Source organism: Macaca mulatta, chromosome 10, assembly GCF_049350105.2.
Source record: "Macaca mulatta isolate MMU2019108-1 chromosome 10, T2T-MMU8v2.0, whole genome shotgun sequence".
Lineage (NCBI taxonomy): Eukaryota > Metazoa > Chordata > Mammalia > Primates > Cercopithecidae > Macaca > Macaca mulatta.
In genome coordinates this window covers 9,661,171-9,679,022 of record NC_133415.1, presented here as the reverse complement: position 1 = coordinate 9,679,022, position 17,852 = coordinate 9,661,171, and the positions used below count along the sequence as shown (strand labels likewise).

Here is a 17,852-nt window from a genome sequence, read left to right as displayed (position 1 = left end):
CCTAGGGCACATGTTTGTCCAGCCGCCTCTTGCAGCTGGGATTGTTACGTGACTATAGCTCTACCAACTGTATATACCACTGTGGGAGTCGTGCTGGTGGTCACAGGTACCAGGGGCAGCAGCAAAGGGGTGGTTCTAGTGCCAAGTCCAGTGACCAGTGCCAGGGATGCCCAGTGGTGGCAACAGTGGTGTTCTCAGTGTGATCTTGGACATTGCTCCTGTCTACTGAGCTGCTAGGCCCAGTCTTTGGAACCATCAGGGAGTCTGTGAGCTCCCTGATATCCTTTAAGCCAGCGTTTTCCAGCGATGGCACCATTAACGTTTGGGGCTAGATAATTGTTTGGGGTGTGTGTGTGAGGAGGGCTGTCCTGTGCATTGTAGGCTATTTTAGTAGCATCCCTGGCCTCTCCCTATGAGATGCCTGTAGCAGTCCCCCAGTTATGACAACCAAAAATGTTTCCAGACATTGCCAGATGTCCACTGGGAGGGAAAACCTCCCTGGTCCACAGCCCTTCTTATTCCAGTCCCACATCTTCCTCCCCTCCCCGTCACTGTCCTCAGAGAGATGCTGTTGACAACTCCTTGAGGTGATTCTCTCAGGCTTCTTGTTGTAGTTCCCTGCTGTCAAGCCTGAGCCTGCTGTCACTTCTGGATTCTTCTTTCCTCACCTGCCTCCATTTGCATGAAGTTTTTGTGGGGCTGTTTCTATTTTCTTCTTGGGCAGCCATACCCTCTAAGACTTAAAAGCTGAATACTTGCCCTGTTACTACCTGATAATTCTCATCACTTATGTTTCCAAAACCAAACTTATTATTTCCCTCTCTAACCCCATCTCTGTGTCAAACAGTGGAGTACATACTTTTGGTTAATCCAATTGGAAGGTTTCCTAGAGGAAGTAATATCTGAACTGAATCCTGAAAGATTGAGGGAAGAGGAAGGGTCAGAGGAAGTAAATGAAAAACCATATATAAAATTCTCTTCTGTGACCCGTAGCAGGTACCCAATCCATGGTAGATATGGAAACGTAGTATTTACCAGTCTCGTCCATCCCTTTTCCTTTTTTTTTTTTTTTTTGAGACAGAGTCTCACTCTATCGCCAGCCTGGAGTACAGTAGTGCAATCTCGGCTCACTGCAACCTCCACCTCCCAGGTTCAAGTGATTATCCTGCCTCAGCCTCCTGAGTAGCTAGGACTACAGGCGCTTGCCACTACGACCAGCTAAGTTTTGTATTTTCAGTAGAGATGGGGTTTCACCATGGTGACCAGGATGGTCTTGATCTCTTGACCTCATGATCCATCTGCCTCGGCCTCCTAAAGTGCTGGGATTATAGGTGTGAGCCACCGCGACCGGCTGTCCATCCCTCTTCAGATGAAGAGCTCAGGTCCTGAGGAGGGACTTGTCAAAAGCTGCTCTACATCTCAGAGCCAGCCCTTGTCCTCCTGCTAGTCAAAGCAAGGTACCACCTGGAAGAGATGTTCAGTTACGTGGGACCCAAGGCCAGAGGGAAAATACCAGTGTTTCCTGAGGTTCGGGTCCAGCCACTATTCTTCCACCATTTCTACTGAACCTTCACTTGTACCCCCTCAGTCCACTTGGCCAGGCATCACAGCCTCTGGGCAGGTTCACCAGTGAACTATGGGAACAGGTGCTGTGTGCCACCTCTGGAAGGGGTTACTGAGATTCTGGGTTGTGGGGGTGACCTGGGCCAGAGTGAGTTGTATGGGAGTTGTTGCTGAATCCCCCCAGAGTACCAGTCACACACTAGTGTGAGGGGCCTTGCAAGAGCCACTAGGCAGCACAGTTGAAGGTGGCACCTTCCTGCTCAGTGCTGGGTCCAGAGCACGGTTTAGTTTTCTGTGTCTTTCGGGGTGAGACTGGTGTATTCTATACTAGCCTCCCTGTGCGTAAACAATGACGAGAACAATCTTGTCTTGTTTTCCCAAAAAAAGACACTATTTCTCATTAGTTATACACATTCATTATAAAAGGTAATTTAAACAATACTGAAATGCCAGAAAGAAAGTAAAATTCACCCCAAATCTCACTACTCCTATAACAATGTCTGACAGCCAGCTGTTGGGTCTTCCATCCTTTTTAACCTTCGGGTGAGCACATAGATCCTTATTTTTTCTTCTTTTTCTTTCTTTCTCTCTCTCTCTCCCCCGCCCCCCGCCTTTTCTTTTCTTTTTCTTTCTTTTTTTTTTTTTTTTTTTGAGACAGAGTCTTGCTCTGTCTCCCAGGCTGGAATGCAGTGACATGATGTCAGCATTCTGCAGCCTCTTTCTCCCAGGTTCCAGTGATTCTCCTACCGGGTAGCTGGGATTACAGGCATGCGCCACCACACCCAGCTGATTTTTGTATTTTTAGTAGAGACGGGGTTTCACCATGTTGGTCAGGCTGATCTCGAACTCCTGACCTCAAATGATTTGCCCACCTCGGCCTCCCAAAGTGCTGGGATTACCGGCGTGAGCCACCATGCCTGGCCAGATCCTTATTTTTTCAATTGCCATACAGCAGCATGCAAGGCAATTACTGTATGCCAAAGCTTAAGCTGAGAGCTGGCTACCAGGAGCTCCTCCTGCCTCGAGGCCTTTATCCATGCCATCATTTCCCCTTTGGCTGTAACAGCTGCAGTTCTCTCATAATTTTAGGTTTCATCTTAAATGTCACTTCTTCAGTCTTCTTGACAGCACAAGTCAGGTCCCTTGTTAGTTTCATCACCTCCATTACCTTTCCTTGATCACTTGTACCATCATCTGTAATTTATTTTTATGTTTAATATGGGTGTGGGATTTCTGTTTTTTGTTTTTTGTTTTTTTGTTTGTTTGTTTTGCTAGACTGGAAGCTCTCAGAGGGCAGGACACATTCTTTTCCCTGCCACAGAGATGGTCAATAAATATTGTCAATTGAATGTGCAAATAATCTCACTTAACCACAGCTATGAGGGATACTATTTTATCCCCATTTTAGAGATGACAAAACTGAGGCTTAGAACAATTAAACAGCCCAAGGACACACAGTGAATTAGTGGATCCACGTGTCTGCCTCCACACAGCCTGTGTGTTCTTAATTATTGATCACTAAGCAACAGCTGCCTCTCACAAACTAGCAGGAAACTTACTTTTCCCTTTTATCAATATATTGTGAACGCCTCTTCTTGCCAATAAATATACATTTGTGTGCATAATTTTTAATGATCCCTTAGTATTCCATCGTGTGGATGTAATTTACATATTCATTTCCTTATTCTCACCTCTTCCTAGTTACAGTGCTGCTTTTTTTCTTTGAGACGGAGTCTCACTCTGTTGCCCAGGCGATCTCGGCTCACTGCAAGCTCCGCCTCCCAGGTTCACGCCATTCTCCTGCCTCAGCCTCCCGAGTAGCTGGGACTACAGGCGCCCGCCATCACCCCGGCTAATTTTTTGTATTTTTAGTAGAGACGGGGTTTCACCGTGTTAGCCAGGATGGTTTCGATCTCCTGACCTAGTGATCCGCCCGCCTCGGCCTCCCAAAGTGCTGGGATTACAGGCGTGAGCCACGGCGCCCGGCCTACAGCATTTCTTTAAGCACTTGTAATTTTTATTCCTTAGGCTAAATTCCTAGAAGTTTACAACACGACCAGCTGCGAGACGGGGCAGTGAGGTGCTTCAAGAAGTGGAAATTCGTGGGTGGGCTGCGCTTCAGAATCCTGGTGGAACTTTTTCAAAAAACTCATGCCCGGGGCCCCCCCCTCTCAGGAGGCCGGCGGCGGGCCTGGGCACTGGCGTGGTTTTCAGGTCCTCAGTGGTTCCAAGGTGCCAGGGATTGAGGACCACTGGAGAAAGCGCGAGGTCACGGCGGGTGCAAAGCAGAAGACGTAAAATCCTGACCGCCCTGGGACAATTCGCAACCCTGTCAGCCTCCGTGCCCGCCTTTGTAAGGGGGCTGGGAGAAGCGGGACTTGGATGACCCGGACTCCGGTCCCGAGCGCCGGGGGGCCAGGTTTGACTCCGCCGGTTTTCTCAGGCGGTCAGGGCGCGGGGAGGCAGCTGGGAAGATGACGTAATGTGCTCCCAGCCAGGGCTGGAGGCGGCCAGCGGTCGCAGGTGGAGGGTGGCCTGTTAACCCTTCACTCCCAGGCCAGTGAACGGACTTGCGTGTGGCGCAGATCCAACGGAGAAGGCAGCGGCTCCTTTAAACAAGGCGGAGAAGGTTAAGATGATGACCGGGCGGCTACTCCGGGCATTCGCTCCGAGGCCGCGAGGGGAGGAACCTCACTATGCAAATCTGAGCTGCTGATCGATGACGCGCCATCACCCCACGCGCCGCCTCGCGCGCCCATTGGCTGAGATGAGCCTGGTCCCATTGACAACAAACAGGGGGGCGCGCGGCCTGGAGGCGGGGCCGCAGGGGGCGCGGGATGGGGCGGGGGAATCCCGCCCCGCCCTTTTCGTGCGGCGCCCGGGCGCAACGCAAACATGGCGGCGGGTGGCACCCGCCGGTGAGGCGGTACCGGGCGGGGGTTGTCGGGTGTCATGGGCGGCGGCGACGGCACCGCCCCCGCGTCTCCCTGAGCGGGACGGCAGGGGGGCTTCTGCGCTGAGCCGGGCGATGGACGAGAGCGGCGAGCTGGGCGGTCTGGAGACCATGGAGACCCTCACGGAGCTGGGCGACGAGCTGACCCTGGGGGACATCGACGGTGAGTGGTTGGTGGGTGGGTGGGAGTGCGGGGGCCGCGCGGGGAGGAAGGGGTTACGGCGGCGCGCCCGGGTGCGCGTGCGCCCACCCCCAGACAGCCCCGGCTCGCGCGGGAAGAACCCAGTGCGCACTGTCCCCCCGGCGGTCCCCAACCCTTCCGGCGCTGCGAGCTTGAGCCCTGCCCAGCCGCGCCGCTCCGGGAGGCCGTGGGATCTGGGGCGCCGCGGGGCCGAAAGCGGCGCGAGGGTCACGGGTTCCAGAGCACGGGGCCAGGGACGTCGCGGGGGCGTCTCAGGGAGCGGCCTAAGGAGAGCGCGTGGCTGCCGCCTCCCTCGCGCGCCCACACGCGCTTTGCGTGGTCCGCTGTCCCGCCGCCCGCGACCGTGCGTCGCACCTGTCACTCCCTGCCCGGACGCGGGGGCGGCTTTGGGATTCCCGGGGCCCAGCCCCCAGTCTCGGCGCCCCGAATCCCTGGGCTTCTCGGAATTGATCGACGGCCAGGTCGCCGGGTGCTCCGCGAAACTTTGGGCAGCGACTGCAGAAGCAAGTTGCTGATGAAGAGAGCAGTGGCGGCGGCATGTGGACACATCTCTCCGGGATGGAGAGCCGGGCGCTCCTGCTGTCACGCTGCAAAGGGAATTGAGCAGAAGGAATTTTGAGTTGTGGCCCCTCGGGTACGGGCTGGGGAGCGGGTGGCCTTTGTTCCGGCGCCTTAACAGCGGAGTGGAAGAGCTGGTAGGAGCCCAGGGATCCTCTCTTAAAATACTCATTTTGCGACCACGGGAACCACGATTTAGAGAGGGTCAGCGGCTTGCTCAAGGTCACCCGGCTGGTTAGAGCCTAGTTCTTGCAGTTCCTGGGCCAGTATTGGTTTTTCCATACCCCTCCTTTCAGGAAAGAGTCCAGTTGACTAGGCTAGTAATCTTACTAACTCGATAATTGCACTCTTATGTTCTAGGCCCCAAAATACTTTGTATTATTTCACTTCTTCCTCACAACAATCCTGTGAGATATTCTTATTACCCCTATTTTAATACGGTAATTAAAGAAGCTGAGGCCAGGAGATATTGACTTATCTAAGGCCACTCACCTTAGAGAGCTTAGGCAGAAACACAGGTGCATTGTACTTTTCAGTTTTCAGCATGATTTCATGTCCAGGATCTCACTACAGCCTTGCAGGCATGTATGATGGCTACATCCCCATTGTGCAGATGAAGAAACAGAAGCAGCAGAAGATCCTCTTTTGGGGGAAGAGATAAATGCAGCAGCTAATTGAAAAGAATCTGTTTGCCATTTTCCCATTTTGCTTTTGTAATATTTCTCCCCTTCGTTTGTCCTTGCTTTCCATTTTGGTCATGTGGGCAGTGTGGTAAGACTCTTAATTGAAGCCCCAGTTCTAACCACAGACTCTTTACTAAGTGCTCCTAAATACAGAAATGGGTTAACAAATGGGGGGTGGGGTAGGTGGGGGTTGGGAATATAGCAAGGGCAGCTAACATGTTTTGAGAACTTACGTGCCAGACGGTGTTAAACACTTATACATGTTAATGTTCTCAATCCTCATAACAACCCTGTCAGGTAGAGAGAACTGTTATACTAGTCATCTCCCTCTCACAGAACCTGAAAGTGAGTCCCAGGGTGGTTCATTAATTTACTGAAGATTACAGAGCCAGTAGAAAGTACTGTATGTCTATAGCTGCCTACCCACGGGCACAGAAAGAAATTCATATGCATTTTGCATTCCTATTCCATGATCAGTTCCTACTTGTCTTATTTTATTTATCTAACTTTTAAATTTTACTTTTTATTTAGTTATTTTTTGAGACAGGGTCTCATTCTGTCACCCAGGCTGGAATGCAGTGGCACAATCACAGCTCACTGCAGCCTTGACCTTCTGGGCTCAAGCGATCCTCCCACCTCAGCCTCCCAAGTAGCTGGGACCAGAGACGCACACCACCACGCCCAGCAAATTTTTTGAATTTTGTAGAGGTGAGGTCTATTCTTGGGCTCAAATGATCCTCCTGCCTCGGCCTCCTAAAGTGCTAGGATTACAGGTGTGAGCCACCTGATTTGTTTTTTTGTTTTTGTTTTTTGTGACGGAGTTTCACTCTTGTTGCCCAGGCTGGAGTGCAATGGTGCGATCTTGGCTCTCCTCAGCCTCCGCCTCCTGGGTTCAAGTGATTCTCCTGTCTCAGCCTCCCTAGTAGCTGGGATTATAGTCATGCGCCACTATACCTGGCTAATTTTGTATTTTTAGTAGAGACAGGGTTTCTCCATGTTGATCAGGCTGGTCTTGAACTCCCAACCTCAGGTGATCCGCTTGCCTTGGCCTCCCAAAGTGCTGGGACTACAGGCATGAGCCACCGTGCCTGGCTGAGCCACCTAATTTTTTTTTAGAGACAGTGTCTGGCTGTTGCCCAGGCTGGAGTGCAGTGGCACAAGGCTCACTGAAACCTTGAACTCTTAAGCTTAAGCAATCCTTCCAGATCAGCTTCCCGACTAGTTAGGACTAAGGCATGTGCCACCATGCCCAGCTAATTTATATATATACGCACATATATATATATATTTCGTAGAGCCGGTCTCACTGTGTTGCCCAGGCTAGTCTTGAACTTCCAGGCACATGCAGTCCTCCTGTCTTGGCCTCCCAAAGTACTGAGATTACCGGCATGAGCCTCTGTACCCAACCCTGTCTTAATTTGTAATGAGTTTAAATTACCTATTGGTTAATACTGTCTTTATCCCCATGGATTTCTGAATAAAATGGAAACTACCACCCTCTGGAAACTACCACAGTGGTTCAGTGGTTTCACAGATCCTTTAGGTTTGATCCCAGTGGAAGATGATTCCACTTCTCTGTCCTTCCAGAAGACCTGGTTTATAACAGTGCATAAGGTTTTGCCGCAAAATACAGTTATATACCACACAAGGAAGAGGTGTGGCTGTTTTGTCACAGGAGACCTAGGGGCCAGGTTTGGGAAAAGTGGTTCCATGTCTTCAGTTGATCAACAAGTATTCAAGTGCTGGCTGTGGTTTCTGAGCTGTAAGGAATCATGAAAGATACCGTAGAATGTTATGGCTTCATGGAGCTTGAGATGAGAAACTCTAGTACCAGTATAGAACAGCTTAAAATTGCACAGGGCAACAAGTGAAAGTCAGCAGTGAGGGTAGCCTGGTAAAGTCTGGCTTACCAGGAAGACCACACCAAAGAGGTAGCTCTTGACCTGGGCCTTGGAGGACAAAAAGAGCTGGGCAGGCTGAAGGTCAGTGGTCTGAAGATAAAATTAGCCCTTGATTCTCACCCCTGTGTTCCCCTTATTGAATGTTAGCTCCATGAGGCAGGGACCTTCGTTTCATTCCCACTGAATTCTTTGCACCTAAGACAGTGCCTGGCACATAGTGCTCATTAAATATTTGTGGAATTCCTGAGTGATCCAGTGATCTTGGGCTGGACAGGATACTAATTGTCCTGGACATGGTTTGGAGTTGGATTAGATCAAGGATAGCCAGCCTGGGTGCTTCTAGGAGCTATAGTCAGGTGAGGAAGGGGAGAGGCAGGGTGAGTACATTTATTTCCTTTGTATGTGTATGGTGGGGATAAGGGGTAGATGCAACCTAAGAGAGCTTCCAGGAGGTGCAGGCAGGCAAGGATCCATTCCACAATGTCTGCTGTGTTCCAGTCCATTGGTACCCTTCAAGGATATGGGCTCAGGGAGGCCACATTCATTCACTCATTCAATACATCTCTTGAGTGGCTTCTAAGTATTCCTGTGATGGACAAAGGATAACTTGGGCAAGACAGATGATGTGTCTTCTCTCTTAGGAAGCTTACATTCTTGATGGAGGAAATACAAGTTGAGTAAAATAAATGAACAGTTTTGGCAGGGCACTGTGAAAAAAATAAAATTGGACCGTATTATAGAGTGTGACTGGGCTAGCCCACTTAGATTCGGAAGTCCAGGGAGGCTTCTTGGAAGAGAGGTATCAGTGTCTCTTTTTCAGGAGATGCCCAAGTCTGGATTTTTATTCAAAATATCCAGATTTTTGGCTGGGCACAGTGGCTCACACCTGTAATCCCAGAACTTTGGGAGGCTGAGGTGTGTGGATCATGAGGTCAGGAGTTCAAGACCAACCTGGCCAATATGGTGAAACCTCATCTCTACTAAAAATACAAAAATTAGCCGGGCGTGGTGGTGCGTGCCTATAGTCCCAGCTACTCGGGAGGCAGAGACAGGAGAATCACTTGAACCTGGGAGGCAGAGGTTGCAGTAAGCTGAGATCATGCCACTGCACTCCAGCCTAGGCAACAGAATGAGACTCCATCTTTAAAAAAAATGCTGGACACGGTGGCTCATGCCTGTAATCCCAGCACTTTGGGAGGCTGAGGTGGGTGGATCGCCCGAGGTTGGGAGTTTAAGACCAGCCTGACCAACATGGAGAAACCCTATCTCTGCTAAAAATAGAAAATTAGCCGGGTGTGGTGGCTCATGCCTGTAATCCCAGCTACTTGGGAGGCTGAGGCAGGAGAATTGCTTGAACCCGGGAGGCGGAGTTTGCAGTGAGCTGAGATCGCGCCATTGCATTCCAGCCTGGGCAACAAGAGCGAGACTCTGTCTCCAAAAAATAAATAAATAAATAAATAAACCCCAGATGTTTGTATGTTGGCTCAATTTTAGAAAAAAACATACTATAGGCACCCAATAAAGCATGTGTGCTAGTTGATCTCTGGTGTCTTGTCTACTGCAGAATGTTGTATTGTCCCAGGCCCCCAGGTTTCCCATAATATAATAAGTCTACCATTTCATTTTGTGTTATATATCTCTAGTTTGAGAAAGGGCCTCATGCACTGTTACACAACAGATCTTCTGGAAGGGCAGCAAGGTGGGATCCTCTTCCACTGGGATCAGGAAAGGCACAGTCATGGAGGTGACCTTTTTGCTGGGTCCAAATAGATGGGTGGCAGGAGCAACCTGACAAGTATGTGGGAGGAGTTAGAACAAGCTGCCTTTAGAAATAAAAGATTACTAGAGATTTCTTGGAATATAGTGTGTGTGAGGAAACAGTAGAAGATGAGGTCTCAGAGGTGAGGTGGAGCTAAATTGTACTGTAGATGCAAGGTGTTTTATGGAATATAGGGAGGAATTGTTGAAGATTTTCAAGTAGGGGGTGACACACGAATCATGGGTTTTAAGAAAATTGAACTGTGGGCTGGGTGCAGTGGCTCACGTCTGTAATCCCGGCATTTTGGGAGGCTGAGGAGGGTGGATTACCTGAGGTCAGGAGTTTGAGACCAGACTGGCCAACATGGTGAAACCTCATCTCTACTAAATAATAAAAAAATTAGCTGGGCGTGGTGGCGGGCACCTGTAATCCCAGCTACGTGGGAAGCTGAGGCAGGAGAATTGCAGTGAGCCCAGATTGCGCCACTGCACTCCAGCCTAGGCGACAGAGCAAGACCTTGTCTCAAAAAAATGAAAAGAATATTGAACGGTGGTGATAGGCAGGGAAGACTGGAGGCAGGGAGGCTAATTAGGAAACTGTAGCCATCCAGGTGTGAGGTGTTGAAGGGTGACAAATTTGGGTGGGAAGTGGCCCTCATTCAAGTGCCTTTCCATGGCACTGACTTGGGTCTCTGCTTGCTTCTCCCTGCAGACACCCAGTTTGACAGAGTACCCTGCAGTACCTGGCACTGAATAGGTGCTCTGTAAAGGTGTGTCTGGTGAGGAAAGGAAAGCACCTCAAGTTCGGTCTGAGTGTTCACACCATTGGGAAAGCTGGAATGGCCAACTGGGTGAGCTAGGAATGAGTGTTGGGGATGTGACAGGACATGTCCTCATTGAAAGCTTGGCCCTGAAGGCAGAGCAGAGGGAGAATTCTAAAATCCCATTAAGACTTTGAGCCTGGAGCATTGGGAGAGTTCAGAAGTCAGCAGGAAGAGCTGGTTTGGGGAAATGAAGAAATTTTGTCTTAATTGTGCTGAAATTGGGGTGCCTGGGGGTCATCCAATAGGAAATGAGAAGTAGGTAGATACTTCAGAGAAGGTAAAACTGGGATGGAGATTGAAGAGAGGCCCTGCTGAGTCAAGAGGAGAGAACTGGGAGATTCGAGGTTAGGAAAGTGGTAGCTTTTCAAAGAGTAGTCCGTAGATGATGGAGACAGTGCCACAGAGAACAGCAAGGATGACAAGGCCATGCAAGGAGTTGTGGGACTTGGTATTAGGAGGCCAACCTTTGCCAGAACAGTCAGATGAGGGAATCCATGGCAGAAAGGAAGCAGGGGTGAGTGGGAGATGGGCAAATGGAGGCAAGTAATTCTCTTTGGAGAAAGTGGAATAATTTTTTCAATAAGCTAAGTTACTTTCTGTCTTGATGAGTTTGCCTATTCTGGACATCTCATAAATGGAATCAGACAGGTAGCATAATATTGCTTAGGTTCATCATGTTGCAGTGTAGTGTTCCATTGCATGGACACGCCACATTCTGTTTTATCTACTCCTCAGTTGATGGACATTTGGGCCATTTCCACTCTGGCTACATTATGAATGAAGCTGCTACAAACGTTTGTGTACAGGTTTCTGTGTGGACATATATGTTCATTTATCTTGGGTAGATCTTCTACATTTGTTGTTGTTTATGTTTTCCAAGGGCTTATAATAAATAGTCCCATTTATTCACATGCTTAGTTTCTGTGTTCCTGTAACTAATTCAGCCCTAAATCTTGTGATGGAAACTTTCAATGTAGTGGTCAGTTCCCTTCTTTCCTGCCCCATCTGATGGCTGTTATTTAGGGCTGCTCTCCCCTCACTTACCTTGGGACAACCCCGACCATCACCCTTGGGGGCAAAGTTGAAGCTCTTCTTTCCCAGTTCTTGTTTTTTTTTTTTGTTTTTTTTTTTTGTTTGTTTGTTTGTTTGTTTTGAGACGAGTCTGGCTCTGTCGCCCAGGCTGGAGTGCAGTGGCCGGATCTCAGCTCACTGCAAGCGCCGCCTCCCGGGTTTACGCCATTCTCCTGCCTCAGCCTCCCAAGTAGCTGGGACTACAGGCGCCTGCCACCTCGCCCGGCTAGTTTTTTTGTATTTTTTAGTAGAGACGGGGTTTCACCGTGTTAGTCAGGATGGTCTCGATCTCCTGACCTCGTGATCCGCCCGCCTCGGCCTCCCAAAGTGCTGGGATTACAGGCTTGAGCCACCGCGCAGGGCCCCAGTTCTTGTTTTTTAATCACTTATTTTAGTGGAGCACATCCTCCAGTGGCTTCCTGAGAAAGAGTACATTGGAGGTAACTCTTTGAGGCCTTGCCTATCTAAAAACATCTTTATACTAACCTCATTCCAATTTGGTAGTTTGGCTGAGTTTAGAATTTTAGGTTGGACAGAGTTTTATGTCAGAATTTTGAAGGCATTGTCTGATTATCTTGCTTCTAGTAGAGAAATCTGATGCTGTTTCCTTTCTTGATCCTTTGTGTGTGACCTGTTTTCTTCTCTGGAAGCTTTTAGGATCCTGTCTTTATGTTCTGAATTCCATGACAATGTGCCTTGATGTGACTGGGCCGACAGTCACTGTCCCTACTTGTTGGGACTCTGGAGAGCTGACTGTGTCTGATACCTGAGTTCATGCAGTCCTGCTATCAGCCTACTTGTCACCCAAGCCTGCAGAGGAATTTCCAGTACCTGAACCTTTCCATGGCACTGATTTGGGCCTCTGCTTGCTTCTCCCTGCAGACACCCAGTTTCATCTTTGGCAGAGTACCCTGCAGTACCTGGCACTGAATAGGCACTCTGTAGAAGTGTGTCTAATGAGGGAAGGAAAGCACCTCAAGTTCAGTCTGGTTGTTCACACCATTGGGAAAGTTGGAGTGGCCAACTGACTGAGCTAGTAGTGAGTGTTGGGGGTGATTGTGGTCAGCACACCCCTGGGAGGTAGAGGTGGGAGAAGAGTGGAAACTGACTTCACATTCCTCCAGGGAGGGATGCTTTGGAAAAACTGCTCGGTGAGCTGAAGCACAGATCTGCTTTTCATCCCTTTTGTACCTTTTTAAAGACATAAGGTGTGTTTTGACACTGGAGTATATAGAGGGTTGCTAACGTTTGGGTTGAAAGAGCTGCTGTTGTCCACAGCTTATTTATTTTCCACCCATTTTTATCTCCTGGTCTCATCCAGTTACATTTCCTGGGATATGTTTTTGGAGGTTGCTTAGATCACGACACTAGTGTCCCCTGGGTTTCTCCTCCCTCCTCTATTTGGCCTCGCCCTTGACAAACATTCCCCGCATTCACACCCAGGCCTTTGGCCTAATGTTCTTGAATGCTGCTTGCCTCTCATTGAACAGGCTTTTATATAGCTCTCATATTCAGTTCATATCTTGGCATTTTAAAAAATATATATTTTTGCTTCTTTCTCAACTAGATCATTTCTCTCCTCAAATTTGTAATTTAAAAAAGGAAATTCTCAAGCAGTTTTATTCAATTAGAACTTCATTAATATCAAATTGTCCATATCCTTCTGGATTGTTGTCCGAACATTGCTTCTGTGCATCCATATCACAGTGTTTTCACATATGGGTTGCTATATGTTGAAGTAGTTGAGGTGTAATCACCATGTAATCTAATGTGATGTAATCACATGTAATCTAATGTGATTCATCTGAATAGGCAAACCCTTACATACCTGTGTACCTGTTGAACATTTTCATCATTTGCAATTTTTTCTTAACATGAGCACTTACTGTTGTTCTGAATAGTTGTAAACCAGTCACTTGGGAATTTGTTCATGGGCGTGTCTTCCAAAGAGGAGTCTTTAAGTTGAGCTGGGTAACACACTGCCAGCCATAGCCCTTTCATTTTAAAAACATTTCCAGTGCTACAGATTACTATGGTGATTGGGAATTACAACTTGGAAAATATTTTTATTTTTTGAAAAGATAGTACGTTCATATGAATCAAAATAAAACACATAAAAAGGTGCTGTGAAAAGTCTTGCTCTCAGCCTTACCCACTATCTCCCTAGTCCCACCACTCCATCACAAGTAATTAAATTTTTAGTTTCTTTTACCTGCTTCAAAATGTATTTGTTATTACAAAACAAGCTAATAACAAATAGTGATTTTAGTTTTTGCTTTGCTCTCCTTTTTGACTGAAAAAGTTTAGCACGCTATAAGCGCTGTTCTTCTGTGTCTTGCCTTTTCCTTTCCACTTACCAATGTATCTTATAGATCATCCCAGACTTGTTCACTGCTGCATGGTTTTCCATTTTATGATGACCTGTAATTTATCCATCCAGTTCTTTTCTGATGGACATCTGAAGGTATTTTCAGTCTTTTGCTATTAAAAACAATGCTGCAATGAATAGCTTTGTAAATTCATCCTTTCACACATGTGCAAGTGTAGATGCAGAATCAGTTACCAGAAGTGGGATTGTTGGATCAAAGTAAGGGTGGTGCTGTCTCCAACATTTAGTTGTCACAAGAATCCAGTTAGGTAAAACAAGAGAGGGGCCGGGCACTGTGGCTCATGCCTGTAATCCCAGCACTTTGGGAGGCCGAGCTGGGCGAATCACAGGGTCAGGAGATCGAGACCATCCTGGCTAACGTGATGAAACCCTGTCTCTACTAAAAAATACAAAAAATAGCCGGGCGTGGTGGCACGAGCCTGTGATCCCAGCTACTCGGGAGGCTGAGGCAGGAGAATCGGTTGAACCCGGGAGATAGAGATTGCAGTGAGCCGCGATCTCACCACTGCGTTCCAACTTGGACGACAGAGCGAGACACTGTCTCAAAAAAAAAAAAAGATGGCCAGGTGTGGTGGCTGATGCCTGTAATCCCAGCACTTTGGGAGGCTGAGGTGGGCAGATCACCTGAGGAAGATCAGCCTGGCCAACATGGTGAAACCCCATCTCTACTAAAAATACAAAAAATTAGACAGTCATGGAGGCAGGTGCCTGTAATCCCAGCTACTTGGGAGGCTGAGACAGCAGAATTGCTTGAACCCAGGAGGCAAAGTGAGCCGAGACCGTACCATTGCACACCAGCCTGGGCAACAAGAGCAAAACTCTGTCTAAAAAAAAAGATAAGAGGAAAGGGCAGGACCTAACATTTGCTACTGGCTCTGTGTGCATTTGTAGTTTTGTTAGATCCTGCCAAACTGCTGTCCACAGTGGATGAACCAATTTACACTCCCACCAATGTGTAGAAGGAGCCTGTTTCCTCACAGCTTCCAGGCACAGTCAAATTGGGACTCTTTATTCCCTTTGTTCTGCCTCTTTGCTGTACTTTTGCCAATTTAGAGCTCTCACCGTCCCTGTCCCCAACACTCCACACATACAGACCCTTCTGGTCCTGGCCTTCTGGCTCCTCACTCAGTTTTTCTCTGCTCAAGACCGCGGGACAGTCAGTGGGTAAAGACCAACTTTCTAAGCGATCCCTTCCGATACCTCACATGTCCCCTTTACTTGCTCAGGCCCTTAGTCATTGGGGTTTTCTTACACTTCTGCTGCTCTGGGTTTTTTTGGAGTGATCCTTCATCTGGTTTCCCTGCTTTCCTTACTTTTAAAATTGCTCCTTAAGAATACGTACCGCAGGCTGGGCACATTGGCTCATGCCTGTAATCCCAGCACTTTGGGAGGCTGAGGCGGGCGGATCACTTGAGGTCAGGAGTTGGAGACCAGCCTGGCCAATATGGTGAAACCCCGTCTCTACCAAAAATACAAAAATTAGCCAGGCATGGTGGCACATGCCTGTAATCTTAGCTGCTCGGAAGGCTGAGGCATGCTTGAACCCCAGAGGTGGAGGCTGTAGAGAGCCAAGATCGCACTACTGCACTCCAGCCTAGGCAACAGAGTAAGACTCTGTCTCACAAAGAAAAGAGAAGAGAAGAGAAAAGATGTACAGCAGCTCCTTATTTTCAGTCCTCTGCTTTGGGGGACTTGGAAAATGGTTTCTTATTTTATGCCGTTTTAGTGAAACTCTCTTCTTGTCTGAGTTCTCTTTCATGTAGTTTCAGAGTGGGTAGTCCTTGCTGCCCCAAAATTTCAGTGCATCCTCGTGTAAAAATTATTTGGGGCTTTCCATCACTAGAAATAGGGGTGTTCTGGAAGTTGCTTCCTTTCACTGTAGTTCTCTTAAGACCACTTTTCACCAAAATCTGCAGATATTTTAGGAAATGCCCTTTTGTTATAAATAGTCTAATTTGTCACAATACTTTGATTTGACTTTTTTTTTTTTTTTTTGGATACAGAGTCTAGCTCTGTCCCCCAGGCTGGAGTGCATTGATGTGATCATGGCATATCACAGCCTTAAACTCCTAGGCTCCAATGATCTTCCTGCCTTAGCCTCGCAAGTAGCTGAGACTGCAGGCACGTGCCACCAAGCCTGGCTACTTTTTTTTGTATTTTTTGTAGACACGGGGTCTTGGTGTGTTACCCAAGCTGGTCTTGAACTCCTGGGCTTAAGCGCTCCTCCCACCTTGGCCTCCCAAAGTGCTAGGATTACAGGCATGAGCCACTGCACCTGGTCCCTTGATTGGAATTTTTAAAAATCAGTCTTAGTAGTTTTTCTGAGTTAGTTGGGTGGACTTTCTGTTTTTTTCTTGGACAGAGCTGGACCTCAGCTTGTGATAATTGTTTTCTATTGTGTTTAATTCTTCCTACATGGACATATGGTCAAGCACCACTTAACAATATTTTGATTAATGGTGGACCACATATATGATGGTAGTCCCATAAGATTATAATGGAGCCGCCAGGCCCAGTGGCTCATGCCTGTAATCCGAGCACTTTGGGAGGCTGAGGCAAGTGGATCACCTGAGGTCAGGAGTTTGAGACCAGCCTGGCCAACATGATGAAACCCCATCTCTACTAAAAATACAAAAATTACCCGGGTGTAGTGGTGAGCCTGTAATCCCAGCTACTCGGGAGGCTGAGGCAGGAGAGGCTGAGGCAGGAGAGGCTGAGGCAAGAGAATTGCTTGAACCTGGGAGGCAGAGGTTGCAGTGAGCCGAGATTGCATCACTGCACTGCAGCCTGAGTGATGAGTGAAACTCCATCTCAAAAAAATATATATATATTATAATGGAGCTATTGCCATACCATCTAGGTGTGTGTAAGTATACTCTGCGATGTTTGCACAATGATGCAGTTGCCTAATCACACGTTCTCAGAATGAATCCTGTTGTCAAGTGACACATGACTTTATTTGATAATGAATACAAGACCATTTCATCTTTATCCCACATAGATACGTTGAGATGCATTGATGTTCTCTAACTGAACGTGACTCATCCTGTTCTTTAATAGTTATTGACTGTTGCCGTAGTCACCTCTACTTTTTGATCATTCACTAGGTTTTGAAATTACTGTGCAGGCAGCACCCACTATGCAGTTCAGAACTTTGTGTAGGCCTGTTTTGTACTGGGCTCCAGGTTCAGTGTTGGCAAATAAACAAAGTCCTTGTTCTCACAGAATGTGTATGGCCCTGGGTGCCAGGCACCGTTCCATGCCTTAACCTACATTCATCTCATATTATATGTTTTTTCGTGTAGTCTTTTCTTCAATTCTATGGTATGCTACAGGTGAAGAAACTGAGGCCTAGATCACATAGCTTGTAAGTGATGGAATAGTGACCTAAATCCAAACATGTGCAACTCCAAAGCCCATGTATTTTTCCTCTACTCCATGCCCTGTCTGATGTAAGCAGGCTTCTAAGTTGCAAATACCAGGTGGCGTGGTATGCTTTGAAGCTATTCATTCAACATGTGTTTATCAGGAAGTGTCTGGCCAGGCACAGTAGCTCACACCCGTAATCCTAGCACTTTGGGAGGCCAAGGTGAGAGGATCCCTTGAGCCCAGGAGTTTGAGACTAGCCTGGCAACATACCTAGACAACATAATGAGACCCCATTTCTATTAAAAAAAAATACAAAAATTAGCCAGGCTTGGTGGCACTGGCCTGTAGTCCCAATTACTTAGGAGGCTGAGGTGGGAGGATCACTTGCGCCTAGGAGGCTGAAGATACAGTGAGTCAGGATCACACCACTGTACTTCAGCCTCGGCAACAGAGTGAGACCTTGTCTCAAAAAATATATATATGTGTGTTTTTGGGTGTATATACACATGTACACCCCCCCACACATATATATGTGTGTCTATATATATTTTTTAAATTAAAAAAAAATGCTCTATGCTGGG

At 47.7% G+C, this 17,852-nt stretch overlaps 2 protein-coding genes across 15 annotated transcripts in view; both read left to right on the top strand.

Moving 5' to 3' along the window:
* Nucleotides 1-3,185, top strand: part of CCDC134 (coiled-coil domain containing 134) — a 31,758-nt gene extending 28,573 nt beyond the window's left edge. For both annotated transcript variants that reach the window (XR_013398665.1, XR_013398668.1), the window contains one exon: nt 2,451-3,185. The gene's annotated coding sequence lies outside the window, so the exon portion shown is untranslated. The remainder of the gene's footprint in view (nt 1-2,450) is intronic.
* Nucleotides 3,186-4,426: 1,241 nt separating this feature from the next.
* The window catches only part of SREBF2 (sterol regulatory element binding transcription factor 2), a 79,528-nt gene continuing 66,102 nt past the window's right edge, over nt 4,427-17,852 (top strand). For 12 of the 13 annotated variants that reach the window (XR_013398944.1, XR_013398945.1, XR_013398943.1 and 9 more), the window contains exon 1: nt 4,427-4,679. Coding sequence is in view for 4 of the 13 variants with exons in the window: in XM_015150475.3 (XP_015005961.3) it covers nt 4,592-4,679 (88 nt within the window). In the remaining 9 variants the exon portion in view is untranslated. Of the gene's footprint in view, nt 4,680-4,754; nt 5,353-17,852 lie in introns of those variants that run through there. The other variant, XM_028827651.2, reaches the window with a different exon arrangement.